General features: G+C 39.3%; 1 protein-coding gene across 4 annotated transcripts in view; it reads right to left on the reverse strand.

Annotated features, from left to right (window-relative positions):
- The window catches only part of ulk4 (unc-51 like kinase 4), a 78,012-nt gene that overhangs the window by 49,421 nt on the left and 7,573 nt on the right, over positions 1-21,018 (reverse strand). For all 4 annotated transcript variants that reach the window (XM_069538009.1, XM_020091452.2, XM_020091451.2 and 1 more), the window contains 4 exons: positions 20,414-20,460; positions 19,892-19,970; positions 14,427-14,534; positions 12,127-12,210 (listed from right to left, as the gene is read on the reverse strand). In XM_069538009.1, coding sequence (XP_069394110.1) covers positions 12,127-12,210; positions 14,427-14,534; positions 19,892-19,970; positions 20,414-20,460 — 318 coding nt within the window. The remainder of the gene's footprint in view (positions 1-12,126; positions 12,211-14,426; positions 14,535-19,891; positions 19,971-20,413; positions 20,461-21,018) is intronic.

The raw sequence follows: 21,018 nt of genomic DNA on the forward strand, positions 1-21,018 counted from the left end.
CAAAAAAAAAAAAAAGGTTTTGGTGCTTTAATGGCATCTTGTGCAACATATTCTCCGGTTCATCATTAAGTTACAAACTTAACTGAAAAATGTCATACAGCAAAAGAAATGAATGAATAGCACATTAATGCAATCACAAACTGGCAATTAGATTAGCTCTCTGCATCACGTCACCACAAAAGAGGAGAGGGAGCTTGTGTGTGCACGAGTGAGCCTATGAGTTAGTGTGCAAGTGTTTGTGTGTACTGCATAGACCCACACACCTTGGCCTGAGTAGAGAATAGTTGTTTGTGTCAGACAATGGGTCCAGACTAATGAAATCTGCGTGGCGGAGAAAATGAGTGTTTCCAGGAAAGTCATTGTGGAGCAAGACAGGAAGTGGAACAGAAGTGATTGTCTCTGTCAGGTTATTGTTGTGTTTCACTGTGTTACATCACTTAGACGCTACTCTCCCTATGGGATACAATAGCGCCTATTCATAAAACCCAGTTCACTATATTTTGTGGTAAAGGTTGATAATAGCAGCTCTGTGGTGATTTATCATGGTAATTGTGCAGAGTGGTACATGGCAGATTATTCCATTATTACACACGTTAATTTCACACACAACTGTACTTGCTGTCTGCATATTTGTATATATATACAGCACAGCAAACAAAATGTAAGAATGCAATAATTAAAGTGATATGTCTTGAAATGTGCTTTCAAGTGTATTTGTTCCTCACAGCTTGAACTGTCATCTACATCAGACCCAATGAAACCAAGGTTTTGCAGTGTAAACACTGCTGCTCATCTGCGCTCGGTATGCTTCAAACAATCTGTTAAATGTGCTCCTCCTCTCAAAAGCTCCTACACTCATGCAGGATATGTATGTACAGCAAATGTGGATTATGTGGATATAAAAGGTTTTTATATAGGTGGTTCAATACACTTTTGACTACAAAATATAAGAATCTACTATAACAGGGATCAATTCAAATTGATTACATAGTTACTGCTATGTCACTAAGAGCTTTGATTGTCAGGTTAGTTATTAAAACCCATGTTTTATTGTTTTCAGTTTCACGATAAAAAAGATTTGACTTAATGCCATCTGTTTTAACATGTTCAAAATGAATAAATAACTAAATAAAAGAAATCAGATCTCCAAAAATGTTTTAGGACTGAGAAAAAACAACATCAATGTTCAGGCTGCGAACCACAGTTATATAACATTTTACCAAAATTAGACACACATCCTATTCATCCGCACGGGGACTCTAATCATAACTGATAGCTTAAAACACCTACCTATTAATCTAATATAGAACATCACATTGTGTATTCATCACCAAGGGACAACATAGCGCGACAACAAAATGAATCCTCTGGCACCCCTCTGGGAACCAGTAGAATGGTCTGTTCCGGCATTCCCTAGGCCGTGCGGGCTAGCTCACTAATGAGCCCACGGGGGAGCCCCCACTGTCTGTGTGTTTAACAGACTGTAGCCCTGCCAGGAACTACACAGAGAAAGAGAGAGAGGGGGAGACTGAAAAGAAAGAGAGAGAGAGACAGAATGAGATATATCCTTACATGTGGTGAGAAACAAGTAGTTCATGCAAGAAACTCCATCATTATGATGCAGAGAGAGAAATGCAGGAGACAGAGGAAAGAGTAAGTTATTCTCATTATAATTTCTCCTAGTGTGAGAAACAAGTTCACACACTCATTATATTATATTCAGTGTCCTACTTAAACCTCACATCTCCAGAAAGTCAACTTTAAAGAAATAAAAGTAAAAAATTTCACAATGGCTTCCCAATGCTTTGACTACAAGGTCATCTAACATTGTTTTTTTTCCCTCAAAACACGAGGCTTTGCCAAAATTTAGCGTAAGGATGACAAATCTGTATCATTTTTATTTTTATACAACTGGAGTTATATAATTGAGGTACATTTTCCTCACAATACCACAACTGAGAGTTGTATTCAATGAAACAAACCAGTTTCAAACACGTTGAACAATTTCTACACTGTACTTCAATATATGGAGGTACTGGCTAAGCAATTAGTTTTAGGCTGCTTTCACACGTGCCTTGTTTGGTCCGAACCTTCAGACTTGGCAATTTAGTCCAAATCAAACTAACAGGTGTGAAAGGTGCCTCAGACTGCAGTTCAGAGTGAGAGACTAAAAATAGAGCTGGACTAAGGAGGTGGCCTCAGCCTGGATTAAACAAACCATAGTTCAGATCATTTGCAGTGTGAAATCTTTTTTTTTTTTTTTTTTTTAAAGAGTTCAGACTTTTGGACCAATCGCAGGAAGTTGAGACAGCATGAAACGATAGAAGACAAAGAAGCTGAAGCAGCTCACAGGACTGCTTGTAGTCTTCACTTCTGACAATATGTTTCAATGACAGACGTTCATTTGGCGAATTTGAACTAGTGTGAAGGAGTGTGCCTGAAGTTACTGATGCTGGTAGTACCATTGCACTGTCAATGAAAAATGATATGAACCAGGTTATTCATTTCCTCATTTCAAATGTAAGAAGACCTGTTGAACTGACGACACATGCTTAAGTCATGCCAGCCAATCAATGTCATGTGTAGGTAGATGCAGCCTATATGCATCTGTGTGTGTCTCACATTAATTCTTTAGACTGCTCCCTTAATTGCTGTGTGAAAGCAAAACTAACGAGATCAAATACAGGAACCTTGGTTCGGACCATGATCCTGACTTTCAGGAGTCAGACTCAAGGTCCCTTTACACGGTGTGATTTAGGTCTGTGATGTAAAGTCACTTCTGGAAGAAACATACAAATCTGCAGTCAGCTGTGCAATAGCTGACTCACATTCCACTTTGGAACATGTCCCCTGATGGCTGATTTGGAGCTTTAATGAGAAGATAAACAGAAAAATTCGGAAATTCATGACCCAAGATCTCACAACTTCAGAATCACAATCGGGATATGACATGAAATGACTTAGAATACTGTGATGGTATTTTGGCTTGTCATGTAGCAGAGAAATGAATAATAGCTGCATTCCATTAATGTAGTTCAGCTAGTTGCAGGGTCTCGATACTGTGCATGCTTGTTCACAGGCATGACTCACTGGGACACTTAATGGAAGGTAGCCATGTTAAAAAAAAACTAAGAAAAGTCAAAATGTCACAATGACGGCTGCTTGGTCATTCAGGGGGCCCGTTCCACATGAAGGGTCATTCTGCATGCCGAAGTGTGAATTGCTCTTTCTTACAGAGAAAGTGCTGCACACAGATACACTCTGTGTGTGTGTGTGAATTGGTGGATGACAAAAAAAAACTGCACATCGAGACTAGAAAAGCAGAGACCATTTAGCAGACCATTCATACTGAGAAGTATAGCTGATGCTGATGGGGAAAATGAGTTAGTAAGTATTTGAAGTGACAAAACATTGGGTCCGGACTTTCTCTGCAGTTTGTCTCTCACTCATGCACAACACAGTGGGGGGGGGGGGTTTCTGCTCAGACGTGTTCACAACAGCAACAACTTCTCTGCAGGATCAAACCCTCTTGACAACTTTGTTGGTGTCCTCTACATATGTGACACCACTTTCCCCCCATATATATTTGTTTTTTTTGTTTTCTTGGAGAAACTCTGGAGGCTTTCACTCAGACATGCGTTCACAGTCACACATACACCTCGTTCGGAGGATCTCCACAGTTCAGTGCATGTCTGAAAGAAGCTTAGGTGATTGATCCACTTGGGACCTTGAATATGTGTGGCAAATTTTATTCAATAGCTGTGAGATTTCACTCAATACCAAGAATGCCAACTTCCTGCTTGCACTGGAGGAAAAGTCTGGAGATCAACAAAGTCATTAGACAGGAAAAACTTTTGGATGAAGACTAAACCATATCACGTCCCAACCTGCCTGAATCATTTTACAGCTAAGTACCTGTGTCTCCTTATGGATCACTCACATAGTGCTTTTATAATGATAATCTTTTTAGGATTCAGGAAGTTTGAATTACTGTCATAATTATAAAGGTAAGGAAAATAATTGTAGTTTCTTTGTCACGTAAGAAAATAAAATAAATCTCTGAAACAGGCTCATGATCTAAAGTGAAAATAGACTTGATGGGCATTGAATTGAAACTGCTCAACAGGTATTGCAGAATTTGTAAGAATATTAGGATATTTTATATGATTTGGGGAAAATCTGTCGATCTATCTTGGTTATGTCAATGATTAGAAATGCTTCTTTGACTCAACTGCTTCTGCAAATTCATTTTCTCCTGTTGGATGTTTTGTATAGATGAAAAATCAGTCAGGAAGTAATTCCCTTTATTATATTCTGCCAAGGAGGTTATGCGTTCACCCCTGTCTGTTTGTTGGTTAGATTACACAAAAACAACTGAACTGATTTCAAAGAAACTTGGTGGAAGGATGAGTCAGGGGAGAACCCATACACTTTTGGTGGGGATCTGGTTCAGGGGGCAAATCCAGGATGTTTCTTTCCGTTTTCTTGAACATTGTGAGATAATGCATTTTCAACATTTTCCCAGGAAATAATGGGATGAAAAAAAACAGGCATGTTTAGGGAACTGATATTGTTTATGATGGGTTGTACATTTTGGTGCAAATTGACTATTAAGGGGACTATTGGACCTTGGTGGAGGTATGCCCACTACTGAGTGCCACTAGTTTCACATAAGTGTTTTGAGTTTAAACAGGATTTCCATCTTTTTTGTCAGGTTTTGATATGATTAACTGGCTTAGAAGCAAATGTTCAAAATAAAAAATCTCCCTTATAGATTTCAGATGAAACGAGTTTAAGGGTATAGCCGACAGGAAGCAATAAAACCCTGTCTTCAAGTGTTGATCAGTAGATTAGTTTTATATCCCAACATGTTTGCACCTGGCCTCTGAGTCTCAAGTAGAAAGAGATACACATCACAAAAATACATCACATGAACTGACACAGGATTTGTGTGTGCGACTGCGTGCACACACACGTGTGTGTTCACACGACTGATGTGGTTTTCCTCTGTAATTGAAGTCTCTTAGAAGCCAGTGCACCTGGTTTTGAATGAGCCCCTATGGCAAAAACAGGCACTCATCTATCAGCCTCACACAGCAGATCTAAACCCACTAATAACCACACTCAAAGAGAGACACAGACTGTCTGATTAACAAACCGACACACTGACGCTGAGGCGCGAAGAAAGAGGAAGAGATGTGGACAAAACAGAGCAGCAAGTTCTGAAAAGTCTGACCAGCAGACAGACAAAAGTTGAAACTAACAGGCAAACTTTTGTATTTTTTTTCTTCCGTTTGGGATCGATAAAGTACATCCATTTATCCATCTAGACAAAACAAGGAAGGTACACAGTGTGGGTACTCAGACACACTGTGTTATTCTCATTTTTCTCTGGCACTAGTTTCTTAAAAAAGGGATAATCATTACTCTTGCAGTATATATTAAACAATGACTCGCAAAAAGGTAAATGGAAAGTATTTATGTAGGGAGGTCGATACAGTCATCAAGAGCAATTTGGGGTTCAGTGTCTTGCCCAAGGACACTTCAGAATTCGAGGAGCAGGGGATCGAACCAGCGTGTCTGTCTGTGAGAGAGAGTGCATGCACATGTAGTGGTCACATCGATGTTAGAGACGCAAGGGTAGGACCCATGACTGTCTTAAAAAGTCCCCCTCTGTTCTCCTTTCCTTTGAGGAAGATTGTGATAAATCATTAATAGGCTCACCACAGACGTGTGTGTGTGTGTGTGTGTGTGTGTGTGTGTGTGTGTGTGTGTGTGTGTGTGTGCACGCCTTCTGCCCCTTGGCTTCTAACACTCTAATACTTTTCACACCCCATTCCTGCCGTGCACGGACGCACACACGCATGCAGACTTTTTCTTCATCGGCAGCAGAAGCATCATCTTGGTTATGCTCATAAATAATTTCCTGCAGCTCAAGTCTGGCCTGGAAACCTGTCTTTCACTCCATGCCATCCACTCCCCCTCTCCAACTACAACTCTCTCTCCCTGCCACCCCCCACCCCAGCACACTGATCCCTCTCTCTGCTCTCTCCCTCTCTGTCACTCCCCGTCATCCCCCACTATCCCCCTCTCCACTGGTAATACCACCACACTCTGTTTGGCTGTTTGCCCACTCACAAACCCCCTCACCGCCCCCCCACCCCTTGACCCTCCTTCTCGTGCAGTGATCTCTATCCATCTCTCCAGTGCTTTACTTGTAAATCAGGAAAACTCTCAACAGCAGCGGAGGGGGCTGGGGTGATCCAGTGGGTCAGAAAACGCATCAAAACCACATTGCCTGGAGCGTATTAGACAGGGTCTTGGCACCGAATCTCATTGCTGTCATGCAATGAAAAGTGTGTGGCACTGGATTTACATTTAGCAAATGGTAAGACAATCTCTAATATACAAAAAATGCATCACCAAGTACTTGATGCACAATTGATGCAATAAAACAGTAATAAAGAATTCTCTTATCAAATCCGGCAATGTGGAATATTACCTTTGGTGATAAGTCAAGCACATGTTTGTAACATCCCATTTGTTGGGAACTTCAGACATGCATTAGCATAGTGAGGCCAGGGCAAACCGCAACCAGCATCCCTTAGTGTGTTGACAAATATTACGTGAAGGTCACGTGAAACCCAATAGAGATAATCAATACTCCTGAATCTTAAATAGCGCCATTCCACATATGACTGGTATTTGGAGGGCTACTAAATCATACATTGATTGATGATGATGATTAAAAACTGCACAGATCACTATTTGTTTTTTGCAACAATGAAATAAATATGTCACAATAATGACAGTGTTCTTTATGAAAAACCAACAATACTAATCTCTGATAATTTTCATCTCTAGTCAGCTGTTTCTAGAGTTTCCCTTACCTGTATGTACATGTTAGATATTAGGAGTTGTAAAAATAGAATAAAAATAATAACATTTAATTAAATCTTGATCTAAAATCTGGCGATGGAGCACGTTTCTCTCAGGCTCTTTGTCACTTATGAGTATCTAATCTTTTTCTCCACTGCTCTCCAGCTTGCGCTCTCTCTCTGTACACCACAAAATAATCTGTGAAAGTTTGTCTCATCTAATCTGATCATATTTTCTCCCCATATCTGCTGTTGTTGCACTGTACACCAGAAAAATACTTTCACATGCCTTCCCTATGTCACTTACTACAGTTTGTGATTGAAAAGATTCATAAAGCATTTACTTTGAGGTAATAACTCAAGTTTAGAAATTAATTATGTCTGCGATTTCAAATTCAGATAGGCGGAGATTATACCATCAATAATAACTCACATTGATCGTATTTATATTGATGAAGATAACCAGTACTGTGAAACACCCCAAAAAATTGACTTCACCCCTCACTATTACATCAAGGCTTGATTGGTTTAATGGTGACTATCACACAAATGAGCGAGCTGACCCTGGAATGAATGTCAGGCTTTCATCATAATTGAGGAAGGTTGTTGAGGTGAATTAATGAAGAACAGAACCACAGTGACCATTAAGGTTAACAACACTGCTCTTGAAAATGGTAATGAAGTTCAACAAGCTGAAGACGTTGCTGCTGAGCCTCTAATAAGTCAATCGGCCCTTGGAAGTTGATTCCCTGCCTGGCGGATTTAGCAGGAGTTCAAGGGAGGATGAAGTGTCTGACATTTTCTCTGACTCTTTATTTTTGATGACCGTAACAAACACAGAGCCAAAACAGACTTAAGACTCATTTTAGAAACTTAATAAAGTAGGGTGCAATCTGCAGTTACTGCAGGTTAAATGTTTACATGCAATAGGATTCTATAATATGATGGCCTTAAACCACCCCTGTGTTTATAAGGCATTTCCATCTAGCTTCATCTTGAATATCTGCTGTATAACAACTGTGTGTACATTGAAGAATCCATAATGAAGCCTTTTTACTTTTATTGAGTTATATTACAAATACACACTTTGCATCTTCTTTTACTTGATGGATCAAAAGGACGATGAAATGAGAGAAAAGCAAGCAAGACTAACTGTTTATGATTCATACATTTCCAAGTTCCAAACCAGCTTTGCTAGCTAACGCAACCAGCCACCAACTCGTTAACAACTGTGTCCACAGCCCGAAAACACACACCGTCCCCATGAGGGGAAGGGATTGGGAACTGATGAACAGAGCAGTGGTAGATGGATTTATAAAAAAAGACTAATGTGAAGAAATGCTGAGGAGGTGAAGACCTCTGCCTCTGGAGTCTGATCCTATCAGGAAATTCTGTGTGATGCACAGTCTTTAATTAAGTTTTGCATATCTATGTTTTATTCTCACACAGACTGTATTTTCATGCAGAATCTTTTCCTGATAAAAGCTCTTATTCATGTCTCCAAGTTCAGCTTAGTCTGGTTATTTAATGTGTTTTGGCTTCATCACAACTGACATAGCCAAACCATGATCCCTGAGAAACTCCATATCAAATATGCAACTTAACACATATAACATCAACAGATCAAGAGATGCATATTTGATTTAGGAGAAGACAAGTCCGCATGGATCGGTCAATAGAATATACTGTATATAAAAATGGACGTAGACTCCGGATCCAGAACGCCTATATAAAAGTGCCTGAAACCTGTTCACTCCCAAATGACAAGCCCACTGCAAATTCACTGTTTGCAAATGGAAGTTTGTTTCTATTTAAGTGCAATGATCCTACTTCTAACTTGATTTATAATGTCAGTAAACATTTTCATAACAGTCTATCGGTTTCAGATTTCTAGTTTCGAGTCTTCTTTAACACAGTCTGATGTTCACTTTGTAACCGTTTAGAATAAAATAGATGACGAGATTAAATAAATAAAACACAGTATGCATTGGGTAATAGATACCGTGTGATTGACAGCTACTACTGCCCAATGAGTGCAGGTTGCATATGTAGGTGGTCGTGCAGTGTCCTTGAGCTCTCAGACTACATGAACGCTACTATGTTTTCATTTGAAAATGGCGTTTTCAAACTAAAATGATCTCTGTCCACATGAGCTTATGGCTCTGTATCAGGTTCACTCCCCATCCATACCAACACGCGTTACATGCCTAAAAAAAAGCATATCACACAACAACTAAATGCAGCATTCCCATTCTCTGTTTGAATGCCTCTAAAACTCTGGAGTATTGTGGACGACAGGCATATCCGTAGCAGAGTTGATGCATTTTCAAGCAGAAACATATAGTATGGATGTAGCCTCACACAATAATAATAAAATAATCAATAGAAACAGAAGTAGATGAAATAAACAAACATTATAGTGCGAACATATTCAACAATTATTGCAGCCATAGAGTGGCTAAGGAAACAAATAATACCAGTTGTGCTCTTCTGTTTCATGATGAGCTGCATTATCACAGTAAGGCAGTTTCTGCTGCAAATGCAGAGGATTGCTGGTGAAAAACATTGGAAAAGCAAACTGGCTAAAGGAAAAGCACAATTGATGAAGGTCTATGTGATGCACAGAGAACATCCCTCCTTTTGCTCAGCTCTTCTACGGGATAACCCCATGGGTTTGACTCTCCCAGGATCTTTCGAATGTCATTCTCACCCCTCACAAGAAAAGTGAGTAAAAATAATTGTTTGGGATTATCCTCATCGGATCTCAAGAGGACAGCACAAGGTAAAACTGTGCTTGTTGCAATGTACTTTCTTAGTTTAGCTAGCAAATTTGTTTTTCAAAAAATATGCCCAAGAAATGTACTGAACACTTTCCACTGGAAATAACCTTGTCAGTGATCTCTGATGGACAAACTATGCATCCTTGGCATTGTTGTATTGCAGGTTCTTGATAATTATAGGCCAGCACACAGTACAGTGCTACCTATATCTGTATAAAGTAGAATCAGATGATGCATTGGCCTGACCAATGATTCAGTCTTAAGACAACAATAGGGTGTAGGTGTGGTTTTGGAAGAGGGGAGACACAGAACTATCATGGGTTCGTCAACAAGTGAAGACATCTCATTGTGATGTACAAGTGCTTTTTTATGGGAACTGAAATCCAATAAAAATTCCATTGATAAATGTATATTTTCCACAGTTTACCAAGAAATTCAGGGGAGAGGAGAAACCAAAAGTAAGCAGAATATATTATAATGTATTTTGGGGGCCTTACCACAGCTGTTCATGTCTGACAAGACATTGACTGATACATCCTTTTCAAATGAGTGGTGATGCAAACTTTGTCACTAGCTGCAAGCGAGGTACTGTAGCTAGTAGGCTAAACACTAAAATGCCAGCTGAACACATTAGAATTAGCAACCAATAATAACTGGATAATAATTTACAAAAAGTAGCAATTTATTTGAGCGACATGTTGTGACATTGACTCCTGTCCACTTCTCCATTTCTGTCTTCAAATATTTTTTGTGTTGAAATTCAACCTCTGGTGGGGCAAGGACAAATAGGATGGTGCATTGAGCCTTACATGATAGCCTCCACTATTGTGGTCTCTCTGGCTCTCTATTCCAGAAAAGGTCAACTCAGTCAAATCTGCATTCGGCCCACAAAGCAAATTTCATTAAAGCTCAACTTTATGCAAAAGCTTTCTATGGATTTTCTTTGTCTCTGGGAGAAAATCCAATGACAGCAGTGATCCCATTGCAATATAATGCATTCGACTGATATAGATAAATGCTGGTGGAACTGCAACCTGAGACCGACTTACACTAGTTACTCTGCATTCCTGAGATGTTGCAAAGGTATTTTTACACGAGGAATTATATCATTATATCTCAGTGAGTCTCAACTGTTTGTGGAAGTATAGTAAACTACAGTTTACTGTCACCATCTCATTAACGCCAGGAATATAATCCCCCAGAGACAAAGTTAAACTATTTAGACAGCTCTGTAATGATAATACCAAAATATACTTGTGCATCCACAGAAAAAAAAACAGCCAGTCAGAGAGAGACAGGGTTGTGAGAGGGAGGGGAGAGGAGGGTGAGAAAGAAATGGAAAGAGGGAGGCAGGGTGGGTCGGAGGATGAGTGTCTGGTCCCTAAGGCTGCGGGTGTGTGAGTGTGTGTGTTTCCATCAGTGCACTCTCACAGCTCAATAATGATAAATAAGTCAACCTCCTCTCCCCTCCCCTCAACCCCTCTCCCTGTCACATGCACCCCTGCTCTGTTCATCTACCCCCCACTACACTCCCAGTGGTAATGAAGCAACAGTAGGTACTAGCTGACAACTGTGCACACCAGTTTCATCTATATTCATTCTGCTATAGTGGGCCACCACAGTAAGACCCCTTCTACCCAAGAGAGACAAAACAACATCCATCCATCTCCTTCTCTCCCTCTACCTGTCCACTGCATCTGTCACTCCCACCAAAATATTCCCTATTCAGCAGCAATGGCCCACCATGTGAAGACACTAAAAACAATATGAGAAATATAAGATCTAACCTTCACTTATCATGTTTGCATATGAGCACAGTAAAGAAAAACTTAAACAAGTAGCGCTCATTACAACATTTCTACCAGGTACTTATTGCAAAAGATAAGAAGCACAAGCTCCAAACCAAAATAAGTCAATCAATTTTTAATTATCAGCAGCATGATGCCAACATTAACACATTTTTTTTCTTAACACATTTTAGGAGACAGTTTTACTTTCTGTGACAGTCTAATATAAGATTGGAAACATAATTAAATGGAAAAGAGATTAGTGACAGAAAAAAGGAGGGAGCCGGCAAACAGGAAAGAGCTACGTATATTTACGTATTTATTGTGCTTCTGCTACTGTATGTGTTTCTGGAGGGTCCTAATTGCTACTGAGGTCAGGCTGCTGAGCAGTAAAGGGTTGTGTTTGATGCAGGTAAGACTGCGTGTGAGTGCGTGTGTGTGTGTGTGTGTGTGTGTGTGTGTGTGTGTGTGTGTGACTGCTCTGCATGCCCTTGACTTGCAGCTGGCAAACAACGCTTTAGGCCCACACAGCTGCCTCATCATTACTGTTCACAGGGATCCCCTGCCACACACTTTCACATACACATACTCGCAGGCACACACAGCGAGAGAGACTTAGTCACAGCTACACAAGCACAGACACAAATACAGACACACGCAGACATACACAGAGACACTCACCCCTTCCCGCAGGCTCCTCATTAAGCCAGTGTAGGCGGCAGCGGGAACGAACCACAGTCCCTCTGGGGAGCCTCTCTTCTCTTCCTGATAGAGAGGCATAGGAGAGACAGGGTGAGAGGAGGGGGTATGTATGGGGGGGCAGGGGCAGTGGAGGAGTAGAGTAGGAGTGGGAGAGAGGCAGAGAGATATGATGTGGAGGAGAGGTAAGAAGAGAGGAGTGAGGAAAAGGGCAAGAAAGGGCCAAGTTAGGGAAGGGAGAAGGGAGCCAGGGGAGACATGACATCTTGATTATTTGGTTAGTATGTCTGTGTATGAACAGGATTTCATGACCATTTAAATTCAGCACATTCTTTCTTCAAATTATTACATGATGTATGTGAACACTTTGAATTATGTTTTTGTTTGTTTACTGAAACATCTCACTTTTATTGTTGTGTAAGTGTAAGAAAAAAAACTTTCACTGGAATTAAACTTTTCCATTGAAAATCAACATATTAGCAAATAAGTATTTTCAGTATCAATCAATCTCTCAGTTACTTTCACAAACAGTCTAATAATCTTTCTATTATTGATAATGGTGAAAAGATTCCTATGACTAAGGCAATGTCTTTAATGGGCTTGTTTTGTCAAACCAACAGTTTAAAACCAAAAGCTATTTGGGTTTCCAATTATACGAAACTAAGAAAACAAAAAGCTAATTCTCCAAAGTTTGGCATCTTTGCTTGATGAATGGTTTAAGTGATCAAAATTGACTCTTCCATTAGTCATCATGGTGAATGTGTGTTGTTTTTCCTAACGAAATACAAAGTTCTCTGTAAACCAGCAGTCATTACATTCCAAATAAACCTGATTATTTTAACCAATATTTTTGTCTTTTTATGAAACATTGCTCTGTTCCATCACTACTGCACACTGCTCTGGGCCACATCTAACCTTGAGGATAAAGACGGCACTGGAGGCTATAGCTAATCGTTGTCATTGACTGGTGCTGCAGAGCAAGAACATGTGATTTTACCAGGGGACACTTTAAGGGCCATTCCAAATGATTCCAATAAAACCTTTTCTTCTCCTGCCATTTAACAGCCGATGTGGCTCCACCCATCAGGAAGATTTCACAGTCTGCATTTAGGATTTAGAGCTGGTTGTATGAAGATATTAGCTACCACCAATACTGCAGACAGAACTTAAACTCCAGCAGAAATGTTTTGCACTCAGTAAATGCTTTCAACAACATGGTGTTAATAACGGCTCAGAGAATTTCATTTGTATGATCCTCAGTGGTGGGTACTGTGGTCAGATACTTAATTTCACCTTGCCTACTCTATGACTTCTCTATACCCTCACTATTTCAACCTCAAAGAAATCTGTCCAAAGTCCAGTAAAAATATATGTTTTTGTGTTTGGAAACAGTGTAAATGATATCTTACTCTTGAGAATAGAGGCAGAAGTTTACATTAGATGATCACTGGCACTGACCAATAACCCACACAACAGCTGACCTGCCAGTCCACCACGGGACTATAAACTAATAAAATGACTAGAGGGTTTTTTGAGCGATCCATTAGTTTGCTGTTTGAGGAACATTTTGAGCTTATTCTCAATACTCTTTTTTTTTTTTTTAATTGATACATTTGTGTATTCCAGCAATAGCATTATTAGCTGTTTTCCTTGAATCTAACCTTCTCAGCACATTAGTCAGTCATGAGTCAGACATTTATCAAATGTCACCTGAAAAAAAGTACAAGGAAATAACAAGGAAATACTGCAATCAGTCCCTTAGTGTGCTGGTAAGCACATGTACACTAATTTCTTAATTACATGTGTTTGGAGCCAGTTTTTCCTTTGCACTCCTTAAATCCAGGACACTAAAAACTTGCATCACCACAGTGTTCCCAGAAACAAAACTAAGCAAACTCAAGCAGCTTTTAGTAGCTATGCTCGTCACCAGTGGAAATATCTGTCATCTGGTTTTAAATCAAGGCTTAAAAAATTACATTTTACGTGCCATTGTGACATCACTGTAGACCTACGTCATCAACGTCAATAAAGGTGAAGGAAAACAACCTAAATGTTGCTTATTGTTTGTGGTTTATCAAGAAATGATGTATGTAACTTCTTTTTAATATTTAGGAATGCATTCTTATTTCATTGTTGTCTAATATTTCATGCTACAGCCCTTTGAATTGCCTTCTGTCTGATGGGGCTATATGAAAAAGACATCCCTTCCTTTAGATCAACTGTCTGCAGTATCCCCGTCTCTTTCTGTCTTGTGCTAACGTCTTCTGACATGCAGAGCCTACCTGAGATGCGATGAGGTACAGAAACTCCCCAAGTGGTGGCAGCAGGACATGCTTTACTTTACTGTTCTTCAGATTATCCCTCAACAGGTCTGATAATGTGGACACAGCCTGGAGAGAGGAGATACAGTTTTATCAGCACTTTTTCTTTGTATATGAAAACAAATACAGGCTCTATAAAATTGAAATAAATGACTTCAAGCAGGTTAAAATTGTTTGAGATAATCAACAACAATTACAGATTTTAGGCCATCTTTCAGATTTCTTGTTCTATTTTTCCTGTGACTCTGCATATTTCAAAAACCCATAATTTGAGTATGCGTTTAGAATGAGCAAATATGGTCACTCTGCACTAGAAGAGCTATAGAGCGCTATATATCAGCAAAGACAATATCAACCAACATGGCACTCAGTATACCTCATACCTCTGTGACCCATGACATGTTGCTCAACCTAGTTTGGTGTAAATCATTCTGTTGTTGCATAATGATGACAAATAAACTGACATTGATGACAACAGGTTGAGGTTATGTTTTGGTTATGGTTTGTCCAGCAGAGCACTTACTAAATGTTCACTTGGTGTCTTGGTTAAATATTAAAACCACCAAAATGAATAAATTATTGAGACTATTGACCCAAAAAATCTTTTTCAAAATATCAAAATCTCAATATCACTTTTGGCATATAACACAACAAATTGGTTTGATTACAGCACAAAATTAATTTAATTAATTTATGTTTACTCATAAACCAGTTTTAATGGGAGGAAAGAGATGGGAAAAGTGCTGTTATTGTGGAAGTATTGTTATGACAGTATAGTGTGAAGCAAACATCTGTAGTGGTGCACAAAAATTAAAAATAATTAAGTCAGACAATAGAAACTGACCCAAAAATAATGAATAGTAGCTTCTAGGGGTCTGAAAAAGTAGGTTTCCACACCTTAACTGCTGGCTATTTATAAAATTCAGCCACAAAACACAGAATGTGTGGGAGAGCAGTAATGAGAAAAGTATGAGTCTGGACAGAAGACACAACAGCCTCGGTGAAAACCACTAAAATGCACAGAGCACATAACTAGATACACAAATTCATGCAATCATATGCAATTGTAATAAATGTGCACACACATACATACAGTTAAAGATATGCAGAGACTGCTCTACTGGCTGGCTGCTTCTTGGCATTAGCATTACTGCCAGCTCCACCCCCTGTGATCTGATGCAAGTTGTGCCTCAGTCCTCTATCTCTTCCTTCTCTTTTACTTTTTCCATCTTGCTGTTTTCTCTCTCCTCCCTCTGTTGTTTTTCTCTCTACCTCTTATCTTTTCTTCTGCTCTACTTTGAGTTGCCCTCGACGTATCGCATAATATCCCTCCCTCTCTTACCTATACATCTCTATCTCTCACTCACTGTCATTGACGCTCACCTTCTGTCTCTCTTACTCATTGCAAGGTGAGAGGTGCTAACAGTCTGTTTGTCATCCTCTCTTGACAAATATCCCCCCTTTCCCCAGAGACTTACTCTTTCCTTTTATTTTCACCCCAACCACACTGTATCCTCATGCTGAGCCATCTATGAGCATGGTTATCAGTTTCCCACTGGAATCCTGAGTGGGGTCTTGTTTATATACTTTGGAAATAAGGACAGAAAGATTTACCTTACCTCATTAAAACATATTTATAAACAGACTATAAACTCCCACCATTTTGTGCCAGCGTTAACCCAGTGCACATGTTCTGTGAAAAGCCTGCTCTGGGTCTCTGCTCTGTCCTCCTCTCTGTCCCTGCCTTCCTAATAATGTAAATGGCTGACTGGAGGGTTTAGATTCTGGGCTGTGTTTGAAACTGACCATGCAGCTGCTCTGATGCAAAGGCTGCTGAAAGGCAACGCTGTGGAACCAGCAAACATAAACTCTCACACACACACACACACACCTTGCTGTATTCAAGGGGACTCGTTATTGACATAGTGTATTCTCAAGCCCTTAATTAACCCTAATGCCAACATCTTCAGGCCTAAGCCACAGCTATTTAAACTTGTGGGGTCCAGCATTTCGATCCCAATAAGCTGTCAGACTCCACAAGTATTGAGGGATCCCAGGATTCAATCACCACAACTACAGTAAAACAAGGCCACGTAGACAAACCAAATTATTTCCCCCCTTAATACGTTATTTGAGCATCAACACTCCCTCAGATCAAATAATGCACATGAATGCACAAAAAGGAAACATAAACATTACAGAAACAAGTCCCAGGTAGTGGTGCAGATAAAAGGTTGTCCCAATATTACACACATACATTATCGCAGACAGCACATATGAGCAGAATCCATGTGTCTACACATGGGACAGACACACATAGTAAAAAAGAAAGAATACAGAGAACAGGATGGTGGATTGTTGGTCCTTTAGAGAGGAAACTGTGCATGACTTTAATAACTTATAAGGTTTGTTTCTGCTGAGGTGACAGAGGAGACTGGTGTACGAAGCAGTGTTGCAGCACTGCAGTCAGAGGTAACCCTCTTATCTTCAAGCACACAGCTTTCCCCCTCATTTTACTCAAATCCATAAAGTTACATGTTTACTTTTTACAAAGATGATCTAAAATGGACTTTTTCAAAAAGGTATTTATATCTGACGTGTCAGTTAAACAAAACAACTTTATGTTTGCATTTGCTAATGAATTAAGACCTAAGTTCAGATATGTTGGATTTAAATTCAACCAGACTTAGAGTTTCTTTTATTATACTACAAGTTTTTCAAACTCATTTTATTCTAAGAGGTATTCACAAATGATTTGAATAGTGTTTTCCTGGAGCCAGTGTTATCTGACTGTTGGTTCCTATAGGTTGCTGTGAGCTTTTAGAATGCATTAGACCCAGCCTGCACACAGAAGGCTTTACCAGCTAAACTGCTGTCTAAGCCACACAAAACTTATGCTTTATATGCATGTGATGATAAGTGAAGGGGAACATTTTATCTATTTGGTTTTGAAAGCACAGCGTCTCTAACTCACACAAAGAAAGCTGCAAGCTTGTGTTAGTAACATTAAGCCAGACACTGCATTTTATTTTATTAAAAGAGAGAGAGAGAGAGCGCAAGAGCGAGTGCGAGACAGAGAGATAGAAAGACTAGAAAAAAGGTGTGGGACAGACAGAAATCATAGTAAGAGAGACAGGTGTATGGTTGTGTGTGTGCGTGCATTTTGTTGGGTGGAGTGGGGTGATTGAAGCATATAGCAGTTACTATGGTTACTAAGCCCAACCCTATCACTCCAACTAGCAGGGCTGCAGCAGGAGAACCCCTGCTGAGACAAAACACACACACACAAGTATTTACTGTTTTATTGGTCATCTGTTAGCATCAGTAGTACGCAAGAATAACACACACACACACACACACACACACACACACACACACACACACACACACACACACACACACACACACACACACACACACAGCTTTGTCCTTCTCTCAACAATTTGTCATCCTATGTGAGCTGCAGGGAAGTAAGGAGGGTAGCTGGGGAAAAAAAATGTTCTGCCATTTGTCTTTAACAACAGACGCACAGAAAAAACACTGCTATGCCACAGTCAGCCATTTTGTAAATTGCCGTGACGACTTAGTAGCAGTAAAGTGTCAGAACAAGATAGAGGAAAAAGACAAACCAGGAAAGGGAGCATGTGGGATCAAAACTAATATAGCCAGAAGGATTTCCTTCAGAATAAAAAGATGCGATCAAGATGACAAAGAAACAAAGACGGAGCAGAAAAAGGTGTTTTGATTTGTTCAGGATGAAAGGATCATATAAAGGAGAGAGTCTCAAGATCTCACCTCCATACTAAACTGCTTTTACATTAAATTAGTTCAGCTGTTTGAATGTGTGTGTGTGTGTGTGTGTGTATCGAGGGGGGCTCAGTAAAGCATCTGTATTGTCTCTGTATCCTTGTCTAAATGTAGGCAAATCCTTAAAGTACTTTCCTTACTATGACTATCGGTATAACAGTGGTGTAGCTGCATACACTCAGTTTTTAAGACAAACATAGCTAAAACTAGTGCAGTTCAATTCATTGCCCTACAATGATCATACTGACCAGTGTTTGTTATTGAGTCTACCCTCACTGATGTAATGTTGGGTGGACAAAAAAACAAACACCACACACTACATCCTCAAAAGTCAAGAATCAAAACACCTTCACCAAATTCTGAATATTGTAATCTTAAAACGAATATTTGCAGGATTTATAGATTGATTCGTTTCAGCTAGCTTGACCTTATGAACAGGTACGTGTTCAGCTGCATCACTTGCTTTCTTAGTGTAACTATAACAAATACATATATCTGCAAATAATCTCAAAGTTAAGACACATGAGCAAAACACTAAAGACTTGTAACTACTTAAGTAGTTATGACTACAAGTAAAAAACAAGATGACAGTCACCTTCAGAGGCCTTATGAGCATTTAGAGACCGATAAACAGATACAGGCCTATATATCAGTATTGGCCTATATTATCCAGCAATATAAAAACTTTCTGTACGCAACTTGATGCAGAGAAATATGCTTAAGGTCATTTAGAAATGTTGTCATAGTTTGTCCAGCACAAGCCACTCTGACTCTCAGCGCTGTCTGCTGCTCCACATCACAGCTGAGCACAGACGAGGTGCTCCAGAATCAAGTGCTTCCTACTGTGTGAAACACATTGCTGGAAAGTTAACAAACAACAACCCCCTCATTGTTCACTTTCAATACGACTCTAACACTGGTGTATGTTGTGTCTTTGACTTGCCTTCGTGTCTGAGGCGAATGTCCTCTTTTGGGTTTTTAAGGACACCTGCTGGTACACACTAGTACTACAAAAGTAAGAGTGGACAAGAGGTAAGTCTTCCACTTCTGATCTTGTTTTAGGGAAGATTTCCACTTCATGGATTTTCATCATTATTGATATACCTCAGAACAAAAGCAGCAACAATGTCCAAACAAAAATGACATCCTTAAAATGACTAAGAAAAAGATGGACATAGCAACATTAACCAGGACTTAATATAGATAAAGCATTAATTATACAAACTGTTTGCAGTACTACACTGATGTTATGCTTTCTGTACGCTTTTATGCATAAATCCTGTCTGTAATGTACATAAGGTGGGTTCCTGTTAGTATGTACTGCCACCCTATGGTGTAAACTGGTAGTGCATATTTGAGTTCTCAAAATATTTAGGAAAGGTTTGGGAATTCCCCTGTTTAACTGAAAATATATGGAATTTTTATTTCTCATTCAGATAAGAAAAGCATGTGGGTTATTTTTTATATCCTGATGGGTACGTCAACCAGAATACATACTAAGATAGAGAAGATTTTTGGGGGTTAACCCTTTTTAAGGGTTAAGGATGTTAAGGACACACACACTTGCTAACCGTTAGAGAGTGTAAGTGCATGTGTGCTTGCATGTGTGTGTTGCGGACCTCAGAAACAGGACTCTCCTCTCCAAGTTCGGTACAATGCAGAGCCAGTAGACCCATCACTCTGAGAACCTTGCTTCGCCTGGAAAACATTTTTTATTTTCATTAAATAAAGTTTGTTTGATAATCAATGCACCATTTAAAGTCTAACACAACAAATAGTCCCGATATAAGGAAAGAAACATCACTGATAAGATTATATCAGTCTCCAGTTCATGTCTAAAACCTTTAAGCTCCAAACCTAACAGCCCACTTTGTTGAAGCAATCATCGACCATGATATAGTTTAGTGTTAATAGAAGTCTTTTGGAAACTCAGAGCAGTGGTTCTCAGTGATGGTCCCTAGTTCAATTCACTGGTATTTTGGATGTCTGAGCCTCATTAGCTTGCAGGTCATCTCCATCAATGAGAATTTTAGTTTGTGATTTTACCATTGATCTCCATTCACAATTGCTCTAACATTCCTGCAAAGGTGCAAAATCTTGCTTCCTGGTATATAGAGAGAATAGAAACATAGTATACTTACATATCCCAATTAAGAGCATGTCGTAATTGCTGGGTCAACACTGACAGCTAAATGAGGGAGAGGGTAGATAGAAAAAGAAACGATTTGTAAAAATCAGTGATAGTAGAACATGGATATTAGATGTATTAGAGCTTTTGATAATGCTTAAATTAGAACTCTGAAAAAAACTTGGGTAAAATATTTGTATATAATTTTTAAATATTTTTTAAGGCTGATGGGTTGTACAGACAAAACTACTATATCCTGTTAGAGTAGTAGTCGTGACACATCTTTAAAAAGCAGTCGGACTCCAAAAATTATTTTTGAATATCTTGTTAAAAGTAGATTCTTAATTTTGAAAAATATATACGTCCTCACATATTTCATGTTCAAAGTCAGATGAAAGAGCAGTCATTTGATTTGTTACTAAATAATTCTATGGCCCTATGTCCTTGTCTCTGCACTAATGACTCCCACTTGACTAATGACTTGCTGTGAGCAAGAAACTCTTGCATGATACATCTTCCTGATGAAGCCATTTCCTGACAGGTGAAAAATCATATTATTATTATTCATATTATATCCAAACTGAGGAAATTAGCATAAGTTGCCTTAGTTTCACTCAG

The sequence above is a fragment of the Paralichthys olivaceus genome, chromosome 13 (assembly GCF_024713975.1).
Source record: "Paralichthys olivaceus isolate ysfri-2021 chromosome 13, ASM2471397v2, whole genome shotgun sequence".
Taxonomy (NCBI): domain Eukaryota; kingdom Metazoa; phylum Chordata; class Actinopteri; order Pleuronectiformes; family Paralichthyidae; genus Paralichthys; species Paralichthys olivaceus.